Source organism: Cryptotermes secundus, unplaced genomic scaffold (assembly GCF_002891405.2).
Source record: "Cryptotermes secundus unplaced genomic scaffold, Csec_1.0 scaffold381, whole genome shotgun sequence".
Lineage (NCBI taxonomy): Eukaryota > Metazoa > Arthropoda > Insecta > Blattodea > Kalotermitidae > Cryptotermes > Cryptotermes secundus.
This window is the reverse complement of record NW_019731574.1, coordinates 302,363-328,591: the sequence shown is the minus strand read 5'-3', so window position 1 is coordinate 328,591 and position 26,229 is coordinate 302,363. Positions and strand designations below refer to the sequence as shown.

The window sequence follows — 26,229 nt, the reverse complement described above, 5'->3', positions numbered from 1 at the left end:
AATGATAATTTAAAACACAAGCCACATACAACATTTCAGTGTCGTTGTTGTTGTTGTTATTGGAGAGGGTGGGTTTCCCCATGCACTTAGACCAGATATTGGTCCACTGTGCTTCCCCTTGTGATATTCTACCAGTCTCTATACCCTACCGGTACTGGTGCGTGCAATCAGTCCAGACTCAGCCAGCGAGTTCGGCCTCTACTGGCTCAGCGGTATCTCGATGCTTCCCCCATCTACCAGAGGCGTTAGAGACTACTGTTGGTCCCCTTGAGACATGAGAATTACATTTCAGTGTTAATATGATAAGAAAGAAATCACTTGTAAAGAAATTAAGAAAATCGACTGTCTTGAACTTTACAAATTTTGGACAGCAACTGTGTTCTTCACAAGGAGCAGTATGAGGTTCCGGACACGTGACATGAGGAATGGAACCCACGAGAATGAAATTGTCGGGCCGAAGAGCCGGATAAAAGACTTGATGTATTTAGCCTTAACACAAAAATGAAACGATACGCAACTGGTTGAGGCATGTAAGCAGAAGGAGTGAAGTTCGAGTACGCTACAGGCGCCTGCAATGCTGGCCCACAGGCAGAATCTAGTCTCAGGCGACCAAAAGATAGAAGGACCATTTCGAATTGGACTAATTTCAAGCAGGAACAGTGGTGAGGATGACAGCAGTGAAGCCCCAGTAAAGGTTCCGGCCACCGATATCACCTTACCATCTTTAATTGGCATATTATGTAGCATTTCGCGTGCTTATGAAATATTTAACAAAATCTCTTCATCTATCCTGTGTTTTAGCCTGTTTCGCTGATAATCTTCATGACGTCCGCTGTTACTAAATGATCAGTTTTAATATCGCAGAATTATAATGTCATTTTGTCGGTTGGAAGTCAGTTATATCCCAGAAAACGGTGATACCCCCCAAAGGACAGAATTCTTTATAACTACCGCTGCGAGTCTCAGATCCTTGGTTTTTAATATCGTGTCTAAATGGAAGGCTTATATATTCTGGCCACCATTAATTAACGAAGGATAGACGATTATCACAAAATGTATTGTACGGGTCACCATCAGCAAAGCAAGAGGGTGGCCACCATATAAGTGAGAGAAAAACAAAAACAAACTCCGTGGTTTGAGTCCGCAAGCGAACTATACCGACCGAGAGACCGCAGCTTGTCGGCGAAGTTAGTGCCAACTTTGACTGATAGAGGGTGTCACGTGGTCAGCGCAACGGACACTCACCGCCTTTAATCTCGGTTTTCTATACCGGAGCCGCCATTTCCTTGAAATAGCTCCTGAATTATCCTCACGAGGCTGAGTGGACCCCGTTCCAGACCCACTACTTCTTAGAAAATCTTGTACCGCAGAGAACTGCAATTGTTTAAGAACCAGACGTTTCGGTTCGTATTTCCGACCACAACTGGGACAGTTCATCACCTAAACAAGCAGAATGCGCTCGCGCGTAGGAATACAAAATGGCTGACTCTCAGGTATCGAACACCGACCTGATCACAGCTGTCACTTCGTATATTGCTATTACCGTCTCTCTAATCGAGCGTGACATTGTAAGGATTAAACTAAGACAGTTACAACTTAATTCCTGGAAGGAGGCATTTCACGTAATAAGATTAAATGAGCCCGCTAAACTGGGCAATTGGTAGGTACAATGTGTCTTCGTCCCATTCCTTCTCCCCCTCCTTCTTCTCTTACTACCACTACTAGTACTGCTGCTCCTACTGCTGCTACTAAAAGGTAAAGTTGTCCCTGCGCTTTACTAATTAAACACAACACCACGAAGGCGTATGGGGGAGTGGATATATACATCCACATTTTCTTGACCTCGGCACTAGCTGGAGGTGAGTGGTTAGCTTCATGCCCCTACCACTTTACTCCCGGAGAAAGAGAAAGGAGGCTGGGCGGGCGCCAGAGCTGGTCTGGACGATATGGAGAAGAGAAAATTCTGACCCTACCGGGATTCGAACTCCGACCCCTCGGTCGTCCAGCCCGTAGGCAGTCGCTATACAGACTGCGCTACCCCGGCTCATCATTACTACTACTACTGCTGTTGCTATTACTGTTACTGCTACTACTACTACTATTACTACAACTATTACTACTACTATTACTGCTGCTATCTGTTAAGTGAGTCTCTAGGAGAACTCTGAGCAAAATTAGGTAAAAAGTTTCCAATGCCTCCGGTAGATGGGGGAAGTATCGGGTACCATTTGCCAGTAGAGGGGCCGAACTCGCTGGCTGAGCGGGGTTGATAGCAAGCACCAGTACCGGTAGGGTATGGCGACTGGTAGAATATCAAACGGGGACGTACAATAGATCAACAACTGGTCGCGGTGCATGGGAAAACCCACCCCCTCCAATAATGAATGAATGAATGAATATGTTAAGTGAGCACGTAAATAAATAATTGAATTGAATTGTTATTAACAAAATTTGAAACATTACTAAGAACATTTCTTCGAACCACAGTTCGCACGTAGTTCCGACAGCCACACATAGTGCGCCAGTTCCTCACAGTTCCCGGTTCACAAGAAGCCACAAGATTTGTAAGTTTTGAGTTCCTTCTCAGGGTAATGACACCTCTCGCTATCCGAGTGCATACGCGTGCACAGCGAAGTGACAGCAACAACATAGCTCAGGAAAATGTATTATGTTTTGGCAAACCGCTGAATTATCAAGTGACTCCAATCACCGCTTGTGATCACCAATGCGAGCCAAGCTTGACATCACTGACTGTCAGATGAACATACAGGCCTATTCTCATGTAATTTTATCTGGTCTCATATGAACGTGAGAAAGGATTCCATTTTTTTTACTTTATTTTATTTTTATTATTTTGGCAGTCCTGGACGTCTGTCGCCAAGGCGACGCGTCCTGTTCGTTCAGCCGGCAGGTTGCATCAGAGTTAGCACAAGTGATGGATGGTTTATGTCACCTTGTTGTAAACCGCCAGACGATGTAAGATGCATGTTACGTCTCTCGACTACATCCTTAACCGTATAGAGTCATGCAAGAGCCCCCTCTGATCACTANGTAGTAGTAGTAGAAGTAGTAGAAGTAGTTGTATTTGTAAGATATATCAAAGTATATGAGAAATGAAAAATACACAAAATATTATATATTTAAAAAATAAAGAAGACATTACTGTATGAACATTTGCTTTTATTTTGTTTTTACAGATGCAACACGTTTCGACCCTTATACCTGGTCATCGTCAGGCTTACAATGCTCCTGTTTAAGCTGGTGAAGTGCAATTAATTATCATCTAATTCATCAAATAAGGATCCAGCTGAAACTGGAACATTGTATACCTGATGATGACCCAGTGTAAGGGTCGAAACATGTTGCGTCTATAATAACAAAATAAAAGCAAATGTTCATAAGTATTGTTTTCTTTGTTTTTAAATACAGAATATTGTTGTATAGAAGGTATACCTTATATACTTGTATATATCTTATTTACAACAGGATGCACGCTGTTAAGTAGTATTTCTGTTATTATTAATTTATTGGGTTTAGTTAAATATTCATAATATAGTTAAAATATTTGAACAAAATTATACCTATTTCCACGTGTATTAGTGCCTACAGACGGGGTTTTGGATTGGATGATTGGATTTATTTCACCTTATAGTATATTCACACACTTCGGGACTACAGGAAATTCAGTGTTATAGCTGATTTACACAATTTACAGTTCAATATTGCAAACGCGCTAGGGTACTCAATCTTCACTAGTCGTATCCTGGCAACGGATTTATCACAGTCTCGCTGTAACTTCAAATCTCTCGTATGAAGTCTTCTTTTCACAGTCTAATTCTTTCTTGCCATTCCTCTGCTACCAAGCTCTGCTCCCCAAGGCTGGTGTCTCGAAGCTCGACTCTCCACCCTCGACTACACTGTTCTATACTATTCCATGCTGCCGAACACCTCTTTATAACCACTTTGCACGGACCACGAACAAAACACAACCCTTATTTGCTGGTCTGCTACCTAGCAATAGACGTCCTTCTGTTGCGTGGGTACGCTTGTCGGGAATGTGATTACCGAGTCGTTGACTAGCAACGTCACAATATTAATGAGAAATAAAAAGCATATGTAGAGCTTTGACATAGTTAAGACGGTTAGTAACCGGCTTACCGTACTGGCCGCACGGGCTCCATCCCAGGTCGTCTCATGTGGGATTTGTGTGCATAAAATAGCAGTAGGTCAGGTTTTCTCCGAATAAGTCAGTTCCCCTGTAAATTATCATTCTTAACATTCGATATTTATTTCACTGTGCTGACTCCTATAGTTTTACATTATAGCCCTCGAGTGACACTTCTAACCATGATTTCACTACATACACAGGTTCGGAGCTTTCAAAGTTATGTAAAGACAGCTTAATTTATTCTAAGATATAAACTTGATACAACAACAATATTCTTTTTTTATTATTGCTACTGGGGTGGGACTAAGTCCCTTGTACTGTGGCCACTTCTGGCCTGTTGTACCAGCCGCAGATGATATGTGAGGGTGATTGTGGAGCAAATGGTGGAATGAAGATTGGCAGGGGAAACAGAAGTATTCGGAGAAAACCTGCTCCAACGCCACTTTATCCACCACAAATCCCACTTGACCAGACCCGGGATCGAACCCGGGCAGACGCGGTGGGAAGCCAGCTACTAACCGCTTGAGCTATGGCGCGGCTTAACAACAACATTCAGTAAGCGGTGTAAAAATATAATTATATTATTAGTGTTTGTTGGATGGAGGAGGGTCAATGCAACCCTCACTTAAGTATACCATTCATCACAAGATTACTGCTGGCAGCTTCTGCTCCTATTCGTAACTACTATCACCTCTGGTTACTGACGTACACAACGAACATATCACCTTTTGTGTTATGAGAAGAAAGAGCTGTCACAATTGCATGGAAGGAGCACAGTAGTGACATCTTATAACAGAGGGTGTGAGGTTGTAGGGCCCATATTTCCATAAATGTGTTCGGTGACAGAACTAGGCCGCCCTAAAATTTACTTAACAATGCAAGTTCATTGGTTAACAGAAACTCGTTCAGTTCTCACAATACAGCCGGAAGTGCTCTGGCGCGAACACCTGGCAATAACGTTGTAGTGAAGTTCCCTCTAGTGTGTATGTTGTCACGATTTAGGGGTGTGACTAGTGACAGGTTTTGGATTGATGACTGGATTTACTGCACAGTTATACAACTCGTTACTACACTTCACAAATCACTATATTACACACTATATCTCCTTAGTCTGCTACAGACTTCACCAGTCGTTGCTTGGTAACGGATGTTAACAATGGATATTCTCCTGTTTCCGTGTTCAATTCCCGTACAGAACTCCTGTCAACCGAACTATAGCGCCATCTCTTCTCAGCCTTCCTTGCAGAGCTCACCTCAACCGTCAAATCTCAATTGCCTCTACTGATTGGGTCCCGGCCTGGAGGCCATTACTGAGCAATCTCCTAGTCTTCTCTTCACAGGCTGTCTGTCAGCTGACAGCTGAAAACTGAACTGGATTGCCCCATTTGTCTTCTTTATAACTCCTCGGCACAGACCACATGGAAAACACCCCAGTTTCTTTGGTAAATGTATTGTTGTGAGCTTCTCGTTTCCGCAGGAACGTGTTTACCGAGCCGTTGCTCAGAAACGGCTGTTTGTTTATTCGTCTATTGCATAGTAACGGCTGTACATTCTAAAGTATTTTGTGTATGCATGCTCCTTTTTATGAAGTCTGTAAGCATTGGGCCCATATCATGACTCGGATATTCTTCAGTTCCCTTCTACCTCTGTGGGTCCGTCCACAATATCTCCCATCACTGAACTGAGATGGAATATTGTCATATAGGATAACATCATGGCTGTCAAACTAAGGCACGCGGGCCGCATTGGATTTGTGCGGCCTGCGAGAGTATATTTTCATACGCCAAAGTATGTGTGAATTCTTTCATTGTACTTTAAGGAAGACAATGATTTGTGTGGAAATATAACTTAAGAAAAATGCTTATAATTATTACATATAATTTTCTGCGGATTTCAAGCTATACCTAATAAAATGTCAAATTATTCCCTTACTAAATTATACAGTTAAGTACCACGAAATGAAGGCATATATTTGAAGGGGGGGTGAAGGTATAGCTTCACCGTTTATGACCTCCGCATTAGATAAAGTTTAGTGGTTTGCTTCACGTCACAGCAGCTTTAACCCCCGGGTGAAACATCCCAAAATACATATTGTACGATATTCGTAGATGGCTGAGTGGGCCAAAATCTGCACGCTGTGGGGAAGAGAAGATGTTTTGCCCCTACTAGCAATGGAACTCAAATTTCTCGGTCATACAGCCCAAATCCTTTGTCACTATACCGCCTCCCGATATCTAATAAATAACTTTAAAATAGCATGGAAGTACTCGTACTTTGAATCAGTGATAGTGGGCAGTGTAGCTACAATCCAGTGAACCCTTATCACTGTTGTCCTGATAACACGTAACTCAAGTGAACGTTCTTCTAACTTTGTATCCAATTCTTAACTGTGTGTTTGTGCTTCATAAATTCATTGCAAGATAGGTAACTGTAATATTCAAGGTTATCATTAAGAGGTGAGGAAAGTAACATCTATGTATATGCAATGGTTCGGGGGCACGCGGTAGCGTAGTTGGTTGAGGGGCTATGCTACAAGCTGGAAGGTCGCGGCTTCAAGTCATGATAAGGTCACTGGATTTTTTTCAATTGACCTAGTCCTTCCGGCCGCACTATGGCCCTGGGGTTCACTCAGCCTCTAACAGAAATGAGTACCAGGAATTAATTAAATAATTTTCTTGCGGAGTAAAGCGCGGCTGGCGCGTAAGGCTGACAACCTTACCGCCATCTTTGAGCCGATTGTCTGGATAATGTGGGAACCTTAACATGTCACGACCTTATGGGCCTTCACGGCCTGGTACAGGGATAGCTTTACTTTTATATGTAATAGTTACAATTACATTTTCATGATTGGAAGAACCATGGCTAGTATACAATATGACAGTAAGAAATAATAATTATAATAATTGCCGTTACTCTTTGCTTCTTGCTGGTTGCTCGGATTATACTTCGACTGTGAAGGCGGAAACAGTACAGTGTTCCGAAACAAGAATGAATTTCTACCATACCACAAGACGCCATTTTCCAGAAAATCTTTTAAGAATATCGTCAGTAATTCAATTCGTCTTTATTTACGTGCAAAATTAACAGCACAGAGGCCAGTTACAAAGGTAGCATGAGTACGTAGAAACGTAATTGCAAGAAAAATTAAAGTTACCGTTAACAGGAGAGAAAAATAAAATAAGTATATTTCCAATGGTTATGCCATAATAATAATAATAATAATAATAATAATAATAACAATGTAGCTATAAATGTCAGGACAACGTGCAATAGATGCCACTGGAATCATGGTTTGCAGTCTGAATGATATAATGAATTTCTATGTGATTCTATGCAGTCGGTAGGCTATAGTCTTGTCTCATGCTCATAGCCTGTGTGGAGGCAAAACTTCTCCGTTGAACTAGTGGAAGGAACGTGTAAAATTCGAACAGGTTTCTCGTCCTTCAAAAGGATAGAGAAGGACAAAAACATTTTTTTTCTCAGCCCTAAGAAGGGAAGAAATCTTTTATGAAGTATTTGAGCATTGTTAACTTATTTCCACTGCCCTCTAAATATTGGTTTCCTCTTCAGAACGTTACAATACCACTTAAACACCTTCAATTTTTTTATTGCCAACTTCTTACGAATGTGAGACATAGCCAGTGGAGCCGGTATCAGAGTTGTTTCGAGTTTCTGATTGACAGAACCATTATATATTGACGTAACTGTGTTAGAATAAAATATATAAAGAAAAAGAGAAGTAGCTAGAAGGGAAATAGAGGACAGACAGGTTTAGTTGGTGGAAAACATGATGGTAACAAGAATCATTCAAAATTCTGAACGTGCCCACGGGAGCGTGACTACAGAGCAGTGCTTGTTTCAAATAAAAGAAGATCGACACCCCACTTTTCTTTCTTTTATATTTGACTTAAAACATCAATTGTTGTTGGCCATGTCTCTAACCTCCTCTATTAAATTTTTTTCCCAGTGTCAGTTTTTTACCTTCATTTCTTTTATATATGTGTGTGTATATTTTACGGGCGTTTGTTTCTGACTTGAATACGAATGGTCATTGATAGAAGAGAAACACATTTCGCTTTCACAAAATGTATTCCTGTTTTTTCCTTACTTCTGTATCGCAATATAGTGTGAAACGTTTTGACATTACAGAATGTTCTAACAAAAGGCGAACAGCATGTTAAGCGGAATTTTTTTTTTTTGTCAGTAAGAATTCTCCCCTCACTTCCAATAAAATATAGGCTTTGGTACTGGAAGAAGTGTGGATAATTTAGTTCGAGAATTACAGAAATACAGAGCTCAATAGACCCACAGATACTACAATAATTCGCTATCGACATAAAACTGAATGGGGCATTAATATTTTCGTTTAGAGACGGGTATTAACTTGATTTTCTACCAATATTCGTAAAATATGAGTTACAAAATTTTTGTTGCAGCAACTTCCCAAAATTGCTATATATTTTAGCAATCAGTGAGGGGAAACTGCAGTTCTGCGTATTGTTGCAGATCCTTATCAGGCTGTACAGTGACAACAATTACTTAAACAGTTTTACAGCCTCTCTACACCTACACTAAGCTACAAACTGTTCCTGTACAACCATGAAGAGTGCAGTTCTGCAGGTTATGGCAGGTTCCTGTCAGGCTGTATAATGCAAGCAGGAACCTAAATAGATTTACAGCCTCTCTACACCTATTGTAAGCTATAGAATTTCCCCGTATGATCAAGAAAAATGTCACGAAATACTTACTTCACCGGCTGCAGCTACATTTCCAGAAAACAGCCTAATTAAATCTCGTTGACTTGCCAAAACTGTACTTTGATAAACGTGAAAAGACTCTCGAGAAGTTACGGCTGCTTCAGTAGCTCGCGATCCACAGTTTTATAATCCATGCATTACACTAAATAAGATCTAAAAGTTTGTGACGACGGTACATCAGTACAAATATTATGTTTCTGGAAATTATCCATCGTCCTGTCTTTATCTAAAAACAGTCCAGTTTATTTCTCAGAACACAACGTTTCGGAGACTTGTTTCTGTCTCCGTCTTCAGGAAAAAACACATTCATTTGGGCCCAATCGATAGAGCTACTCCCTATCTCCTGAGAAATAATAAACAGGACAGTTTTCACATAAAGACAAGACGATGGATTATGTCCAAAAACAAAATATTTCTATATGCATTACACAGATGACAAAATCAGCTTACTTTCACTTGTAGTTAGTCGCTTTTCAAACTAAATGACAGTCGAGTTACTATGTGGGTTTAATACTCATTAAAATAACATTCAAGACAATAGTGAGCCGAGCAACGCGACATGACATCAGGAATACATTAGTTGATTGATTGCCAATTTCGGTCTCTTACGAACTTTGATTACAAACTACTTGTCGAGGCAGACTGACGTAGATAAGCTGAGACACATCCTGACACAACTCTTGTGGGCTTAGCTGAAGAGCAAGCTGGAAGCCTCATGCGGTCATCCATCTGTGGATAGCTTTGGGACCTTCTGATAAAACGTTCTAGAAAAGTTCCCTTTAAAAGAAGATATATAAGATTTTGTAACGAACACATTAATACAGCTGTAACAAGTTTGACTTGTATTGGGGACGTTCCTAGTTCCAGCTTCTGTGGGTTGTCAACAGTCATGAGGTACTTTTTGTGCTTTTCCTGCATCCCTACGCGCAAATCCCGGGGATAGTTCTTTCAAAATAATAAAATAATTTCTCACGCGGTTTCTATATGCATTTCCACATATTATAGCCCCTAGTTATACCCTACTATACTAGATAGCGTCTGTAAATCTACAGATCTATGTACGGTTTAAAGCAATGGCTGATATATGCACTACCTGTTCAACATTCTGCCGACAAAGCGTGCTGTATTTGCGAGTTTCATAGGGTTCCTAGAATAAAGAGCAGTAATTTCCTTAAACAACATTAAGGGCTAAGCGTTTGAGGACTGAAATAACAATTTATATCCTACCCAACAGAAAACAATGAGCCTGGATTTCGCAGTCGGTATATCGACTAGCTACGGGTTGGACGGCCGAGGGGTCTAAGTTCGAGCGCCGGTAAGAGAAAGTTTTTCTCCCATCCACGTCATCCAGACGGGTTCTGGGGCCCACCCAGTTTCCTATCCTGTACGTACCGCGGGTAAAGCGGCCTGGGGTCGGGGAGGGGGGGGGTGAAGATGACCGCTGTATTGTAACTAGTGTTGAGATGGAGAATACGTGGATCTATATATCCACTCTCATATTTTCATGCCGTAATTAAGCAGAGGAACAACTTTATATTTTACCCAACAGAAACACATACTGTGACTCCATCACGAAAACCAGTCGGTTAATGGTGTTTAATTCTCATAACCATGAGAACAGAATAGGTTCATGCTGTGGGCTCTAGGGGACTCTAGGACTATACTAACCAATGTACTTCATAGGATTGGGTGATTCAATAATAGCAGCTTCATTACGTATCACGATAAATGGGTTTATTTTTACAAATAAATTATTCAAAAATATTCCCACTCATGTAATTCATTCGTTAATGATACTTCTCATAATATCAGCAAATCATTGCCAAACTCTGAAAGAAAATTTCCCCCTGTATACATGTCGCTTCGTGTTTGAAGGATCCTGCCCGGATATACGACGCCAAACAAGATGCTTAGCTGTGATTAAAGGAGTAACAGGCTGTCAAATAGAACCTATACACTTATAATTTATGGTCTGTAACAATAGCTAATTGAGAACTCTCTTCTAGCCAAGCAGGTACTGCTAACTCATCATTCATTGTTAGCAATGAACAGTGACTCCAAGTGCTGTATTGGTTCAATCATCACACTTATCCACTATAGCATTAATTTATTAACCCAAGATGAGGTTTCGATATTTTATTCAACTGTGGTGTCATAACAGATCATTCAATGGCTCTGATTTAGAAACAACAAAAATGATGTAACTCCATTCCTAGGTCATATAATATGTTGGGGAACATTTTCGCGGGCTGGTGTCAAATCTGCATCAACAGCTACTAACAGCCCTGAGATGTGTCCCTAGCAGCCTTCATTGCAACAGTACTGCCTGGTGGACTTCAAGATAGGGCCCGCTCTGCTTCACCTTCCTCAAGTTCAGTCCCTCTTTCCCTTCTACAATTTATTCTCAATTTTATCATTTTTTTACTTCTCATTTTCTCCCTCCCTTCCTTCCATTTATTCCCTTTTTCTTACCTATTCTCCTTTATTTTATAAATGGCCCTAAACCCCGAAAATGCAGAATGGAAGTCCGAAGAATTTAATGGTATCTTCCCTCTTTTATGTCATTAACTGAATATACTGTAACACACAATGAATTATGTTGGAGATAGAACACTCTGACATTAAGAAATGTGAACTGCCTTGTTCTGTAAATGTTACTTGATGTGTAGGCTTAAGACATGTCATATAATTTTATGTTTATGGCCTTTGGAATGTTAAGTCATCTTAGACAATTTGGTAGTTATAAGATATAATGGTTAATGAACTAACATCAAACTTAATTAATGGGCATTTCACGTTGTTGAAATATAAGGGGAATAAATTGTATCTGCGTGTTTCATCAGGTTGTGAATTTTAGGAAAGAAACGCTACCACTTGTCAGTGATGCATCATTCCGACATTGTGTGACAGGAAATAGATGAACTATCAATATTTTATTCTCCTTGACCGCGTAATTAACCTATTATTTAATTATTAAGGTTCAACAATGATATCAGTAGGATTTTACCATGTGCCTGAATACCTTATAGTGAAATCTAATTGAGTCTACGCATGCTTCTCAAGATACTGTATTTACAATTCATAACATATCACCTGAGCGCCGGTCCGCGCAGTTCTATATCTTCGCAATTTTCACCTGGGTACTAGATGAAGGTGAGTAGTGAGTTTCAACCTTAGGCCAATTTACCCTAGAGGAGACAGTCAGTCTAGACGCGGTCATAGTTCTATCTTCACCAATTTCTGTCCTTACTGTCCGTAAACTGAAGAATTTGAAAGTATTGTTTACCTAATGGTTCAAATTTTCTTCTGTTTTTAGGTCCGGACATCCCGGGGTTCCTGCTACAGCCATTTCGAAAACCAAAGCGAATTCGGACAGCGTTTAGTCCTAGTCAACTGTTAAAACTAGAGCACGCATTCGAAAAGAATCACTACGTGGTGGGAGCAGAGCGGAAACAGCTAGCGCAGTCACTCAGCCTCACGGAGACTCAGGTAACTACAGCGTTGCTCATGTGTCACTCCCGTGGATAACATCAGAGCGTTTGAATTACTTAGGCTTAAGAGGTGCACTGTGTATAATGAAAATTAGTTAAAATAATCAGGGGCTTAACTTTCCTGATTACAACTCTTCTAAGTTCATGACGGTTTGCAATGGCGAGGTCAGTAAAATTATTTTATTTTTTTACGAAAACGGTGTTCAAAAACTGTGGTCCGAGGACCAACGACCTCACGACAATATCATTTACGCTTAGTGCAAAGCTGTTTCTTCTTCTTCTTTCTATTCTCTTTCGTTTCTCCCTTCCACTCTATCTCTTTTTCTTCTTCCCTTGTCTTTATCTTGTCCTTCTCTTCCTGGAGTGCCACCTGTGACTAAGTAACACGTAGTAAAGCCGTATAGGGGAAGTGAAGGTAAACAAGTACAATCTATGAAGCTCGGAATTAGGGGAAGATGAGTTGACAGCTACACGTTCCCACAGCCTCGCCCGAAAAAATAAATCCTTTCATTTATATACACGCATAAACTCAAAACAAAATGAAGTACACTAAAATCAAGCACAATTATTCTATTTATAAAAAGATTTTAACGCTGTTTCATAAATTTGAAAAGCCATCTGTAAGAGCAGCACAGACACATTGTGAAAGATGAACGAAAGTGGTGACAGCTTAATTTATTTATATTTGGTTTAATTAATTATAACACAATTAGAGAAAATTGATTGGAAAGAATTTAAGCAACTAGTCGCAACCCAGTTTAAGGCATTATCCCAACATGTTCCCGGTGGGACTGAGAAGAACCATGAAAATCTTTGGTCTCTCCATTGGAATCTGAACCCGCTCTAGCCCGAATATGATGCAGACATGGTCACAGTAACTTTCCTCTTACGTCGCAGCAGTTCAGATGGGCCACACGACAACCGTGGGATTCCGGCCCTGAGACTTGCGACCAAAGCGGATGGTTTCCATACCACAGAAACAGTGCAGAAATCAGAGTAGTGCTGAATTGGAGGTTCTCAGGCTGGTGATTACGAACAATAAGCCGATTATCGTCTGGGATGTAGCTCATTTTAATTTGGTACAAGTCCATAGACGTTTCGGTGGAACGTATTGCTGTCATCTTCAAGGAGGAAGAGTAAACTAAGCAATAGAGAAGTAAGCACTAAGGAGATCCTGAACTGGGCCTTTTGTTGGTTTGTTTATTGTTCAGTCCTGAAGATGGACACAACAGTTCCTCCAAAACGTCAAAAAAGCTTTACCAGACTCTACGGCATCACATTCCAGAAGATATTGCTCTTCAAAATAAACAGTGTATAAAGTTCAAATACTTACGAGGCGGCTTGGCACCTACAGCCACCGAAACAAGAGATCAGTGGTTCATTACTCGGTGAACGCACTGAAGTGCTTATTATCTGACATTCATTTCGGTGGCAGAAATAGGAGACACCTGCAGACACTAACGGGGTGGCGCGTGTGCACGGGACACAACGTGAACAGTTCCATACGGACCAAAAACTGACTACGAAACTGCTATGGGCAAACTATCATGGCACTGTTTGTTAAAACAGATAGTTCATAAGTGAGAGATACAGAGATAGAGAGGATGTCTCAAACACGTTAGTTTATTCAATAAACCAAAATCGATTGTTATGTAACCGGTGTTTTATGAAGTCCTATAACAGACATTAGTACCAGGAATATTCCTCAGGGTAAAGGGCGGCCGGCGCATAAGGCTGACAACCTTACCACCATCTATGAACCGATTGTCTAGATATTGTGAGAACCTCAACATTTCACAACTCTATGGGCCTCCGAGGCCTATTACAGTGATAGCTTTACCTTTTCTTATTATATATTAAATTCAGTCCGTACTTCACAGAAAACACACTGAGTCTCCATCATAAATAACAAATCAGTTAATGCTGTTCAGAGAGTCATGCTATGTGAAACTCATAAATACGCTCTGTGGGAAAAATGCAGAATTTTAGATATTAAAATAGAGGTTATGTACAATAACCATTACGGTGAAGCTTTAAATTCTTTCTGCAACTTAAGTGTGGAGCCATCAGATACTAAATTTAAACGATATCCTTTCAGTGAGTTCTGGTCCAGGGGATGAAACATAAGGACGGGGCTGTAGATATGGCAACTCTGTATCTCCCTTATTTCGTAATTTTGTGCAGTTCGTATAAGCTGCTCTCAGCTGCGGCTGAAATGCATTTCACTCGGGCTCTCTGAGAGTTACTAATTGCTTGTGAAAGGCCGGGATAGCGTAACCGCTATAGCGACTTCTTAAGGGTTGAACGACCCCCGAGGTCGAAATTCGAGTCCCGGTAGGGTCAAGAATTTTCACTTTTCCAAAAACTGGCGCTGGGGATCAACCAGCCTCCTATCTAATGAGAACCGGGGGCTCTTTCCCCCCGTATAAAGTGGCCAGGACGTGAAGTGACCACTAACCTCCAACTAATTCTGTGGTCAAGAAAGCGTGGATTTATACATCCACTACACCATACGCCTTCATGGCGTAGTGTTTAGTTAGGTAAGCATAGGGACAGATTTTGTGAGGAAATAGCCTTGCCTTGTGGCTGCATGTGTCGCTGCAATCGTGTCAGGCTTGTTCAGAAAAGAAAAGTTGATGCCTTGACTGAAGTCACACACCGCAACAATATCGTATAACTTCTCTATAATCTCTCCTTATCGCTTAAATAACATTAAAATTTGTTCCCAACAAAGCAAAGTACATTGCATGAAAGGAGCAACAACATGGAACATAAAAACAGAGACAAAACTTTGTAAATGCGCTTCGCAGCCATGTTGGATTGAAATGACAGGAACGAAATATTACCCTTCATTGTAACACTACCCCCCGTGGAGATGACGGTCATTTTTACGTCTATTCAAGTAGCTATAAACCCCTTTTGTTTAATTTCTAACTATGGCTGCTTCCGAAATGTTCATTCATAAAGCTTTAGAAATTCAAATGATACTTTAAATTTTATTCAGCTCCTACGTCACCTCCCCCTCTACATCGTAAAGCCCAGTTTAAACAAATAGGGCTAACACCCCCCCTCTCCCCTTCACAGGCTACCGACCTTCGGTTCGTGCGCTGTGGTCATAAAGCAAAAGAAAATCTGATACCTCAAAACACAAAGACACAGTAATCAAGAGGCAGCTTGACTTATGCATCCCATACATAACACTTCAAGACACACAGAGTCGGCAGTCAGACTGATAATATAACCTTATTTTAACAGTTTAACGACGCTGTGCCAGCTGCAAATGATATGCTAACCTCTTTACAGAGTAATAATGCTTTTATGAACGAAACTACTGCCGAAATAAGTTTTGGGTTAAGTAAAGAAAGTAAAAGCAAGTAAAGGTATCCCTGTAACAGGCCATGTAGGCCTATAGGTTTGTGAGACGTTGAGGTTGCCACATTTTCTAGACACTCGGCTCATAGATGGCGGTAAGGTTGTCAGCCTTACGCGCCGTCCGCCCTTTACCCCCAAGAATATTCCTGGTACTCATTTCTGTTAGACGCTGAAAGATTAAGAAAGATTAGATAAATTGAAAAAAAAATCCAATGCCCTCATTGGGATTTGAACCCCTTCTGCCTTGTAGCATAGTGCCTCAACTAACTACGCCACCGCGTGCATAAATTTTGGGTTATATTTATGAAACATGAAGCCTTCTTTATCCGAAACACATTTCCATATAAATTGATTATTTACAAAAAGAACTCATCGGACAAAAACGTGTAGGCCTACACGGCATAAAATATGACACAGAACTTATCAAATGTAATGCATAACCATCACGTAAAATTTATACAGTAAGTTATTATTAACCAACTAACTAACTAACAATATGGATTTCTAATTTTGGACTCTATCCATCGTCTGGTATATATAAGACAAAAAAAAAACCACAACGTTTCGCAGACTGGATCTGTTTTGGTTTTTTGTCTTATATATACCAGACGATGGACAGAGTCCAAAATAAGAACCCTTACAGTTCTGTACAGCATACACCATCCTCAGAATCCTTTCAAGTCTGTTAACAACATGGAGCTAAGTACTTCTTGAGGAGACACTCTCAAGAATATCCTAAAACTTTATGACACCCGAAAGTTCATTACAGTGCTCCCAACAGCCCGCCACTGATCCCTATCTTGAGACAGATTAATCCAGTCCATACCATCCTATTTTATTTCTCTAAGATCAATTTTAATACTATCTTCCACCTACGTCTGTCTTTATGTCTCTCCTTCTAGCTTTCCCGCTAAAAGACCCTACGTTTTCCTCTTCCCCTCATGGATGCTATATGTCCTGTCAATCTCCTTCTCCTTGACATGATTATTTTAATTATATCTGGCGTAAAGTACAATTTACGAAGACCCTGATTATGTAACTTCCTCCATTCTCCTGTCACTGTATAGCTCTGCTATTCCAATGTTCTCTTCAGCGCCCTGTTCTCAAACATCTTCGGTCTACTTCCTTCAGTTAGTGTCAGGAGCCATTTTTACGCCCATACAAAACCACAAGAAAAATATTGTTATTACAGCGTTCTAAATATTTATATTGTCATGTGTGAGTGACTACAGACGGGGCTTGAATGGTGACTCGATTTATTGATCATTTATACACTCACGACTCGTGACTAAATTTTATAGATCACTAACACAGACCACTGTCATCAATATAACAGTATCCACTAGCCATTTCCTGGTAACGAATTTTAACTAACATAGGGACTATAACACTCTCACTGAATTTCACACTCAAATATCACATACAAAGTCTTCTCTTCAAAGGCGGACTTTCAATTGTGCAATCTTGCAACTAACCTGCGGCCATTTCACACATGAACCACCTAGCCTTCTTTTCACCTCCCATCAATTGACTAAGCTCTAAACCTCGTCTCGCTTATAACGTCGGCACGAACCACGCAGAAAACACAGCTCTTATATTGTTTTAGTCCAACTGTTGTATTATTAAGAATCTTCCGCATAACACCTGGCTTAGTTCCGTTGTTTGTTTCGTGGTCGTTGCCTAGGAATGGAGGCTGCTTCATAGACGTCCAGTAGCAATGTATATATATCTGCCTCCACAGTTCCTGCTTTAAGCAAATGTCAAAATATGTTTTTGTGCGGGCCTCCATACTATGGGATTTGCGTTCTCACAATCCAATTGCTAAAATGGCTGCCTGGCATTTCCATGGCTGAAGTACGAAAGAAAGGTTTGCTACAAAGACAGCGAAGTTATTTCGAAGATGATTTATCATCTGTTTAAAATCAGTTATTAATCATTCATAAGCTGTGTGGAAGACACAATAAACTGGCAATTTTTATGTATAAGACATTTACTACGAAATGATGGAGAAAAATCGTAATACAAAATAAATCACTTTGAGATAAAATGAGAATTGAAATTCATTAAAAGTATGGCGAAGGACAATATCACATGTTTTACAAACAGAATTGAAGAAAACTGCTGAGTACAAATACAGATTATGTATTTAATAAAGTTTGTCGCGTAGAATTAAGAGATAATATAATATAAACATGAGATTTAGAAAACTGAACGAAAGAGTGACCTTATAATTCCAGGGACCCTGATTCCACTTCTATATAGTTAAGTGTAATTAATCTCAAATCAAGTAGATTATTATGAAAAAAAGTTTAGCTAACGACAGTTTAATCAATTTCTTTCTATTCAGACACGGGTAAGGACTATATTTTGGAAGAGCTATTTTGTGAACGAAGCTAAATTACATACCTGAACATGGTAATTGTAGTAATTTTGTAGTTGAATAATTTCACATTAATGACACACTTAGAGCCTAATTATTGTGGTGAGAGATTCACGTCATGCCAAAGTTACGAACCGGATTTCCTGGTCTAAAGGCGAGCCTACAAAGCCGCTCAGGGAGAAAGAAATTTCAACTTATGTACTACCATTTCCAAGTAAACGTCTTCAGGAAATTCGGTAGGCATATGCTTTAAAAAAAGGAACTATGTTTGCTAAGGAACACATAAGGGCGAGAAGAGCAAGCATATAATATTGACTCAGAGAACCTTACGAAAAGAGACTGCTCATGAGACGCAGACGAGAAGATAATATTAAAATAGATATTAGATAATTCAGTTTTGAGGCTGTGTACTGGATAAATTATACTGATATTATGGTGTAATTGCGGAATTTTCTAACCGCGGTAAAAAGGAAACTTTCGGATTCAAAATAATTTAATTAAGTGAATAACTGTGAATATTTCGAGGAGACCTCTTTTCATTGACGGAGGCATTCATAACAGATCGTAGTAAGAAGAGTGGCAAGTGCTCAGGACCGGTTAAATGTGTGGAACTAAAAGTCCGTGGTTCCAATCCTGACAGTTCTCATCGGAACCAGCGGTGGATTTTGTCGGATCCACTAACTTAGTTAAAAACTGTAGGTTATGATTTGCAATTTGACTATAATATAAAAATGTAACTTAAGGGAAATATGGAATGGATTAATCTGGCCCATGATATGCATCAGTGGAGGGCTCTTCCGAACACAGTAATGAACCTTCGAATTCCACAAAATAATTGGGGAATTCTTAAGTAGGTGAACGACTAGCGGTCCCTCAGCAACACTCAATTCCATGGAGCTGCTGAAGTTATGGATTGGTTGGGACTTCCTTGTCTCCCATAGCGCAGCTGCAACCACTGCATCGCTACTTCTCGCACAAAATGTGCTCTGGGTGTGACAAACCAGCCAGTAAAAACATAAAAATCTGAATATACAAAATTATAATTTTGCCTGTGGTTCTGTATGGGTGTGAAACTTGGTCTCTGACATTAAGGGAGGAACACAGACTGAGGGTGTTTGAGAATAGGGTGCTGAGGACAATATTTGGACCGAAGAGGGATGAAGTGACAGGAGGTTGGAGAAAACTGCATAATGAGGAGCTTCATAACTTCTGCTTGTCTCCAAGTATAATTAGAATGATAAAGGCAAAGAGGATGAGGTGGGCAAGACATGTAGCACGAATGAGGGAGAAGATGAATGCATATAGGATATGGGTGGGAAAGCCAGAAGGAAAGAGCCCACTGGGAAGACCAAGACGTAAGTGGGTGGATAATATTAAAATGGATCTTAGAGAGATAGGATGGGATGGTATGGATTGGTTTCATCTGGTTTAGGATAGGGACTTGTGGAGGGCTCTTGTGGACACAGTAATGAGCATTCGGGTTCCATAAGACGCTGTGAAGCTCTTGAGTAGCTGTACAGTTGGTGGCTTCTCAAGAAGGGCTCAGCTCCGTGAGTGAGTGAGTGAGTGAGTGAGTGAGTGAGTGAGTTAGTCAGCGACTTCAGTTGTGACGTAAGATATGAGCCGCTGAAGTGCTATTCACAGATTCTGCGAAGTTGTTTTTGATACGTGATATTAAGTCCATTATTAACTCATAAAGGATAATCGGCTTAAGAATATATTTCTTTACGGAGACTCTTGCTTGGAAGATTGTGATGAATACGAAAGCGGTGGTAGGCCTTATTTTCCTGGAGAAAGAAGTCACTTCACAATGGAGGGTAGACATGTGATAGATTTACGGAAGTATTCAGAACAAGACTCGTTCACAAATGCCACTCCGCCATATAAAACCCATATTCTGTGAGAAAATTTAATAATTTTTTTTAAGATTCGTTTCCCAAATACCAAAACTTAACTTTATAAAAATCTGTATAACTGTAATCCTATGCTATTCAGAAATAACTGGATACGATTTTATTTAATTACATTGGTCAAACAAACCAAAACACAGCAAAATATTTTAAAGCTGTAAACACTGTTTGCAGTAATATGATTTATTACATAATCAGAAACAATACTTTCCTCAGATTACGAGACTAAGTCCCAGACATGTCTATAAAATTATCATTGCTTTGTGGACTTATTTAATGATTTTCTTGATGGCAGTCTTTACTCGGGTTTTCTTGAAGCCTCGCACCACACAAATCTAAATTACAGAAGGGGCTTCTCTAAGTTATCTTTTTCTGGAACAACGCTAGCTCACATTATAATGATGATGATGATGCTGGAAACTGCAAGACACGGCCTAGCTTTCCTTTTAGTCTCTGATTGGTCGGTCTCAGCGGTACACAAAAGGTTGAGGATGCTATATAAATCCCCCCCTCCCCTCCCAGCTTTTCCTCCATGCTTTCAGCCACTAATCCCAACCCTCGCTTGCCGTATTAATCCCCTTAGCTAACAAAAAAGAACCCTTAACGACAAAGCCTTTTGATTAAGATCCACCCCTTTTAACAACCCCTTCCACTTACTGTAGTTTAAGGACAGAGATGAATAGACCGTGAGATTGGGGTGGAGTGGGGTTTTGTGGTAACAATGACTTGAATGGATGTTGATGGTAGTGAGTTTGGACCAATCAGGGCTCTTAATGGGAAAATACGTCTCAGTGTCTGATGCTAACCAATCATAATACCGGGTTTGATATGAGGTATAATGGGGTGAATGTGTTAAGTAAAGACAGCTACTGGTAATTGGATGCAGCAGGGATGTTGCGCATGGCACCAGCTTCCAACAAAAACAATGTCGAGGACGGAAAGCTGGGGGGAGAAGGGGGGGTTGATGGATGTGCCAAATGCTCCGTGCTTGATTGTTATGAAGACCATTTGGGGAAATTTTTTTCCCTTGGCACTACAGCCCCAGTGGGCCTAGGCCTACCTCCATGAACTCCTTTCACTTCGGCTTTTCTGGATCTTACACATACGGTAGGACTCCTTGGGCGGGTGATCAGCTCGTCGCAAGGCCTCTACCTGTACACAAACAGAAAAACGCACACACACAAACTAAACATCCATGCCCTGAGTGGGATTCGAACTCATGATCTCGGTTTCCAAACGAACGAAGACAGTACATGCCTTAGACCGCTCGGCTACCGAGACCGGCATTTGGGAATTGGGGCTCATCATAATAATCTACACTGTGTTTTACAATGATACGTGTTCTGAAATATGATGTTGTGTAGTCCGGTGCAAGTCAACAGACGTTTAGGTTGAGGAGTAAGTCAGGAAAGACACCTGCATGAAACAGGCATTAAGTAGGTTCCTCCAAAAGTATGTAGGTTGACTTCCACAGGAGTATGCGACATAAATTTAATTGTTTCTTGCATCCTGTTGTGTGTTAAATAAATATTAGAGTTAATTTTACCGTCCACACAACACGTTTTTTATTTACTGTCACACTACATGTTTCGACCTCAAGAGGTCATCCTCAGGTGTACGAACACAGTTGCACAATCACACGCAATCACGTTCCTTGTCGTGATGGAACGACAAGGAACGTAATAGATCCAACATCAGAGGACGCCGAAGAACAACAAGACCTTCAAAAGTGAGAGTGCAGTCGGTGTGATGAGTTGAAGTTTGTTTCATGAACTTTTTAACCAAGTGTAATAATATAACTAGCTACAGTGAAGTAAATTTTAAATTTTAAATTTTGACTTTTAACATTTGTATTTTTAACTTTTTTAACTTGTGTTTTGTAAGAGGAACTTGACACATATTGTTTGAGCGTGAACCTGAACAGGATACAGGATCGAAAATAGGTGGAAAGACGAATGTGATTGCGTGTGATTGTGCAACTGTGTTCGTACACCTGAGGATGACCTCTTGAGGTCGAAACATGTAGTGTGACAGTAAATAAAAAACGTGTTGTGTGGACGGTAAAATTAACTCTAATATTTATGCGACATAATATCCCAGACGATATAACTCCACGTATTCACCACCAAGAGAACGTCAAAGCGGAGTTGTCCCTGTTCTTAATCAAGCAGCACGACAAGGTACATACTGCCTCTGTCTTCAAGGTTGAAGCGTAAGCTAAGTAAGGAGGGAGCGGCTACCTAAGTTTCTTTCTTGGCTGAGGTCTGCTCTGTTCTTCATGGCAGTACTCAAACACAATTCAATGTTTTTAGTCTACGTGAACGTTAACAGAACCGAGTCGAAACACATCACGCATGTATAAATAAGAGTATATACACTTCTTTTGCTTCCTCTGGAAGGGCTGGGAGTCACACGCTCTTTCCGATATTCAGATGTTTCAGAACAGTCGATATATATCCTACATCTGGGTCTTTTCCTAAGTCACTTTTCTTTAGGATTATATTCTAATTTTAGTAGTCTATTATCTTACATCCAGTTCACACCTACAAATATGTAAATATTTATTATACAGCACTGAAAGTTTGCACTAACTTCGCCGACAAGTGGCAATTTCTCGGTCGGTATAGTTAGTTTGCGGACTAAAGCCATGGAGTTTGTCTGTACTTAATAGACTACGAGTTGTATCCATCAATGAGACATATCTATAATATAAAACAAATAATAATACAATAATAACAATGTAAATAATAACAAATAATGCTTTGTAATGGACGTGTAGGAAAATTCTACCCTCGGAACGACATATTACGAAAACGAGTTATGCAGTAGGCCTACAGAGGCACAATTATTGTAATAAGATATAGACTTAATTTAGCCGGTCACGGTAGCCGAGCCGTCTAAGGAATGTATTGTTTTCGCTCGCTCGGAAGCCGGGATCGTGGGTTCGAATCACACACAAAACATGGATGTTTGGTATGTGTTTATTCTGTGTTTGTGTCGTCCTGTGTTTAGGTAGAGGCCTTACGACGAGTTGATCGCTCGTACAAGGAGTGTACCGTCTGTAAAATGATCATGGAACTGAAAATCAGAGGCCAGGGCCCAAGGGGACAGTAGAGATAGCGAAAAAAGAAGACCTAATTTAATTTAAGTTGAAATGTTTGTGAATGTCATGCAAAACTGTTTCTCTCCAGCTAATAAATACACCTTAACCCATCTATGATTTATTATTCACTGTACACATGGTAGCGTAGTTGGTTGAGGGGCTATGCTACAAGCCAGAAGGTCACGGGTTGAAGTCCCGATGAGGTCATTGGATTTTTTTCAGTTGACCTAATCCTTCCAGCCGCACTAGGCCCTGAGGTTTACTCAGCCTCTAACAGAAATTAGTAACAGGAAATAATTTTCCTGGGGAGTAAAGCGCGGCCGGCGCGTAAGGCTGACAACCTTACCGCCACCTTTGAGCCGATTGTCTAGATAGTGTGGGACACTCAACGTCTCACAAACCTATGGGCCTTCACGGCCTGTTACAGGGATAGCTTTACTTACGTTACATAATCTGCACAGAAATATGGCAGTTGTTTGAAGACGGAAAATTTGAGCATGCACTTCCATAGACATTGATAGTGGTTTTGTTAGCTATTTTCAAATTCACATTAGACAAAATATAGCATGATTACAAGCGTTAGAAGTTCCAAAGCATATCTAAGTCGACGTTAGGAGTAGAAATATTTAAAAGATATCGAAAGTGGACATAAAGCATTCGATTTCCAAATACTTTGTGTTCCGATTCTAAACTTACAGCTACTCAAACGCACAGTGTGTCGTTGTCAAGCCATTTCTCCTCAACGAATTAGAATCTGGCGTTGAACTTTAGCCATTTCTCCTCAACGAATTAGAATCTGACGTTGAACTTCAGCCATTTCTCCTCAACGAATTAGAATCTGGCGTTGAACTTTAGCCATTTCTCCTCAACGAATTAGAATCTGACGTTGAACTTTAGCCATTTGTCCTCAACGAATTAGAATCTGGCGTTGATTTTCAGATTTTCCAAACATTCTAAGGTGTTCTTAAGCGTCAGTCTTTTCATCGACGCGCTGCAATTTAATGTTAGATTTGAGCGTCAGAGTTTCGGAAGATATCGTAGGTCGGTTATCAAATTTGGAATCTTAAAACACACTGCAGGGTACAACGATGTAAAATCCTCTCGTCGCTCATTCCCAATTTACCCTATGACGGGCTCAGGAATATAATAATAATAATAAAAAGAGATTACAAAATCCCCACCAAAGCAAAACGAATAATTAATAATTTCCCATTTCGCGAGATATTTACCCCCTAAAATTGCCTCTACCTATATACCTACGCAATAAAAAGACTCAATTTCCAAACAACGGATCACAACCTTTGATTATATCTACAGTAAAAAAATACATAGACTGAACAGCATGCATCTCTGTGCCATCATGGAGGGATGGGGAGGGGGTGCGAGGAGCCGGCTTAGGGGAACAGATGAGAAACGACGAGCGGCCGACGTGGGATTGAAAAATAATATTGATACAGCTCTCTGGAGATGGGAGAAGGAGGGGGTTGAGGAGAGGGTGGATGATGATATGAGGGTGGAGGGGGGTTGAGATGATCGCAATTTCAGGGGGATAAACGTGATATGGAGAGGTTACTGAAGCCGTCGCTAGATGGCAGACACTGTTTCAATGTAGAAAATGGCGAAGAAAATCCGTGAACAAACACAGAACGAAAGAGGACGCTTCCCCGTTAGTTGGATGTACGGTACGCCTTCATATTTTTTGATGTGTCTATATTAATGGGAAATGAGGGACTGTGTTTTATCCAGCTCACAGGCAGAACCGACTAAATTCACTGTTATGGCTGGTGTATTCTGCCATGAAAGTTACATCGCTGCAAGCGTANTGTTGCTATTATTATTATTATTATTATTATTATTATTATTATTATTTGGGGGCACTAGGTAGCATATTTGGCTGAGGCAATATGCTACAAGCCGGAAGGTCGCGGGATCGAATCCCGATGAAGTGGATTTTTTCAATTTACCTAATCCTTCTAGCCGCACTATGGCCCTGGGGTCGACTCAGCCTCTAACAACCTCACCGCCATCTGTGAGCCGACTGTCTAGAAAATGTGGGAGCCTCAATATATCACAGCCCTATGGGCCTTCACGGCCTGTTACAGGGATAAAAATGTAATTATTATTATTATTATTCGACATAACTCTACATAAGATATTGGTACATTTTCTTCTCTAAGGATCCTATAACTGTTTCACCGTACAGAAGAATTTTCTGTTATTTTGCAACAGGAGATTCGCCACAATTACAACCTGAGGGTTGGTGTAGCGAAAACTATTGGGATATTCTGGTTCGAAAATCTGCCAGGACACTGTCTCTGGTTTTCTTCAGTACCTCAAAGCAAATACCGGGACAGCACCTTAAATTAGGCCACGACCACTTCATTCCAAATCGTTTCTAATTTATAACCCACCAATCATCTTATCATCTAACAAAATATAGCCTCGATATTTGCAGCGTCATGAAACAGACTACAACAGAACCCCGCCAGGTGTACCGGCAATTGGCCTTAAACTCTTATAAGTTCTAGGGAAAAGTCTAGGGATACTGTTTTCTAGGATGTGACACCGTGCAGTCTGATATTTACCAAAGTTCTTTAGAAGCTAAATGTTTCCGTTTCCTGGAAAGTCGGATGCAGCAAGAACTACCAAAAGTCAGTAAACATCAGACAGCACGGCGTCATATTCCAGTAGAGAGAATACAGCACTGCAAGAACCTCAAATCCACCGCAGGTTATACAACCTGCAGTCCCCAGAAATCTCTAACGTTTGTGGTTATTCGGTCGGTTCAGAAGTCCTAAATGTGCACTATAAATACAATGAAATGATTATTCGTCTCTGCGATTTTAATTCCATTCACGTCCGGTTTGTGTGTGCGCTGTGTTTGGCGCTGGGAAATTGTGTACAGGCCTGCAATGCCCTACACAAAACTACTTTTTTTTTTCAGTACTGCTTGTGACAATTTAATTACAAAATGATTTCATATCTCTCTTCCCCGCCCTCATCACTCTCTCTCTCTCTCATATATATATATATATATACATATCATCA

At 40.4% G+C, this 26,229-nt stretch overlaps 1 protein-coding gene across 1 annotated transcript in view; it reads left to right on the top strand.

Moving 5' to 3' along the window:
• Positions 1-26,229, top strand: part of LOC111867129 (homeotic protein empty spiracles) — a 68,516-nt gene that overhangs the window by 34,150 nt on the left and 8,137 nt on the right. The window contains exon 2 of the mRNA XM_023856666.2: positions 12,242-12,414. Within this exon, the coding sequence (XP_023712434.1) occupies positions 12,242-12,414 (173 nt within the window). The remainder of the gene's footprint in view (positions 1-12,241; positions 12,415-26,229) is intronic.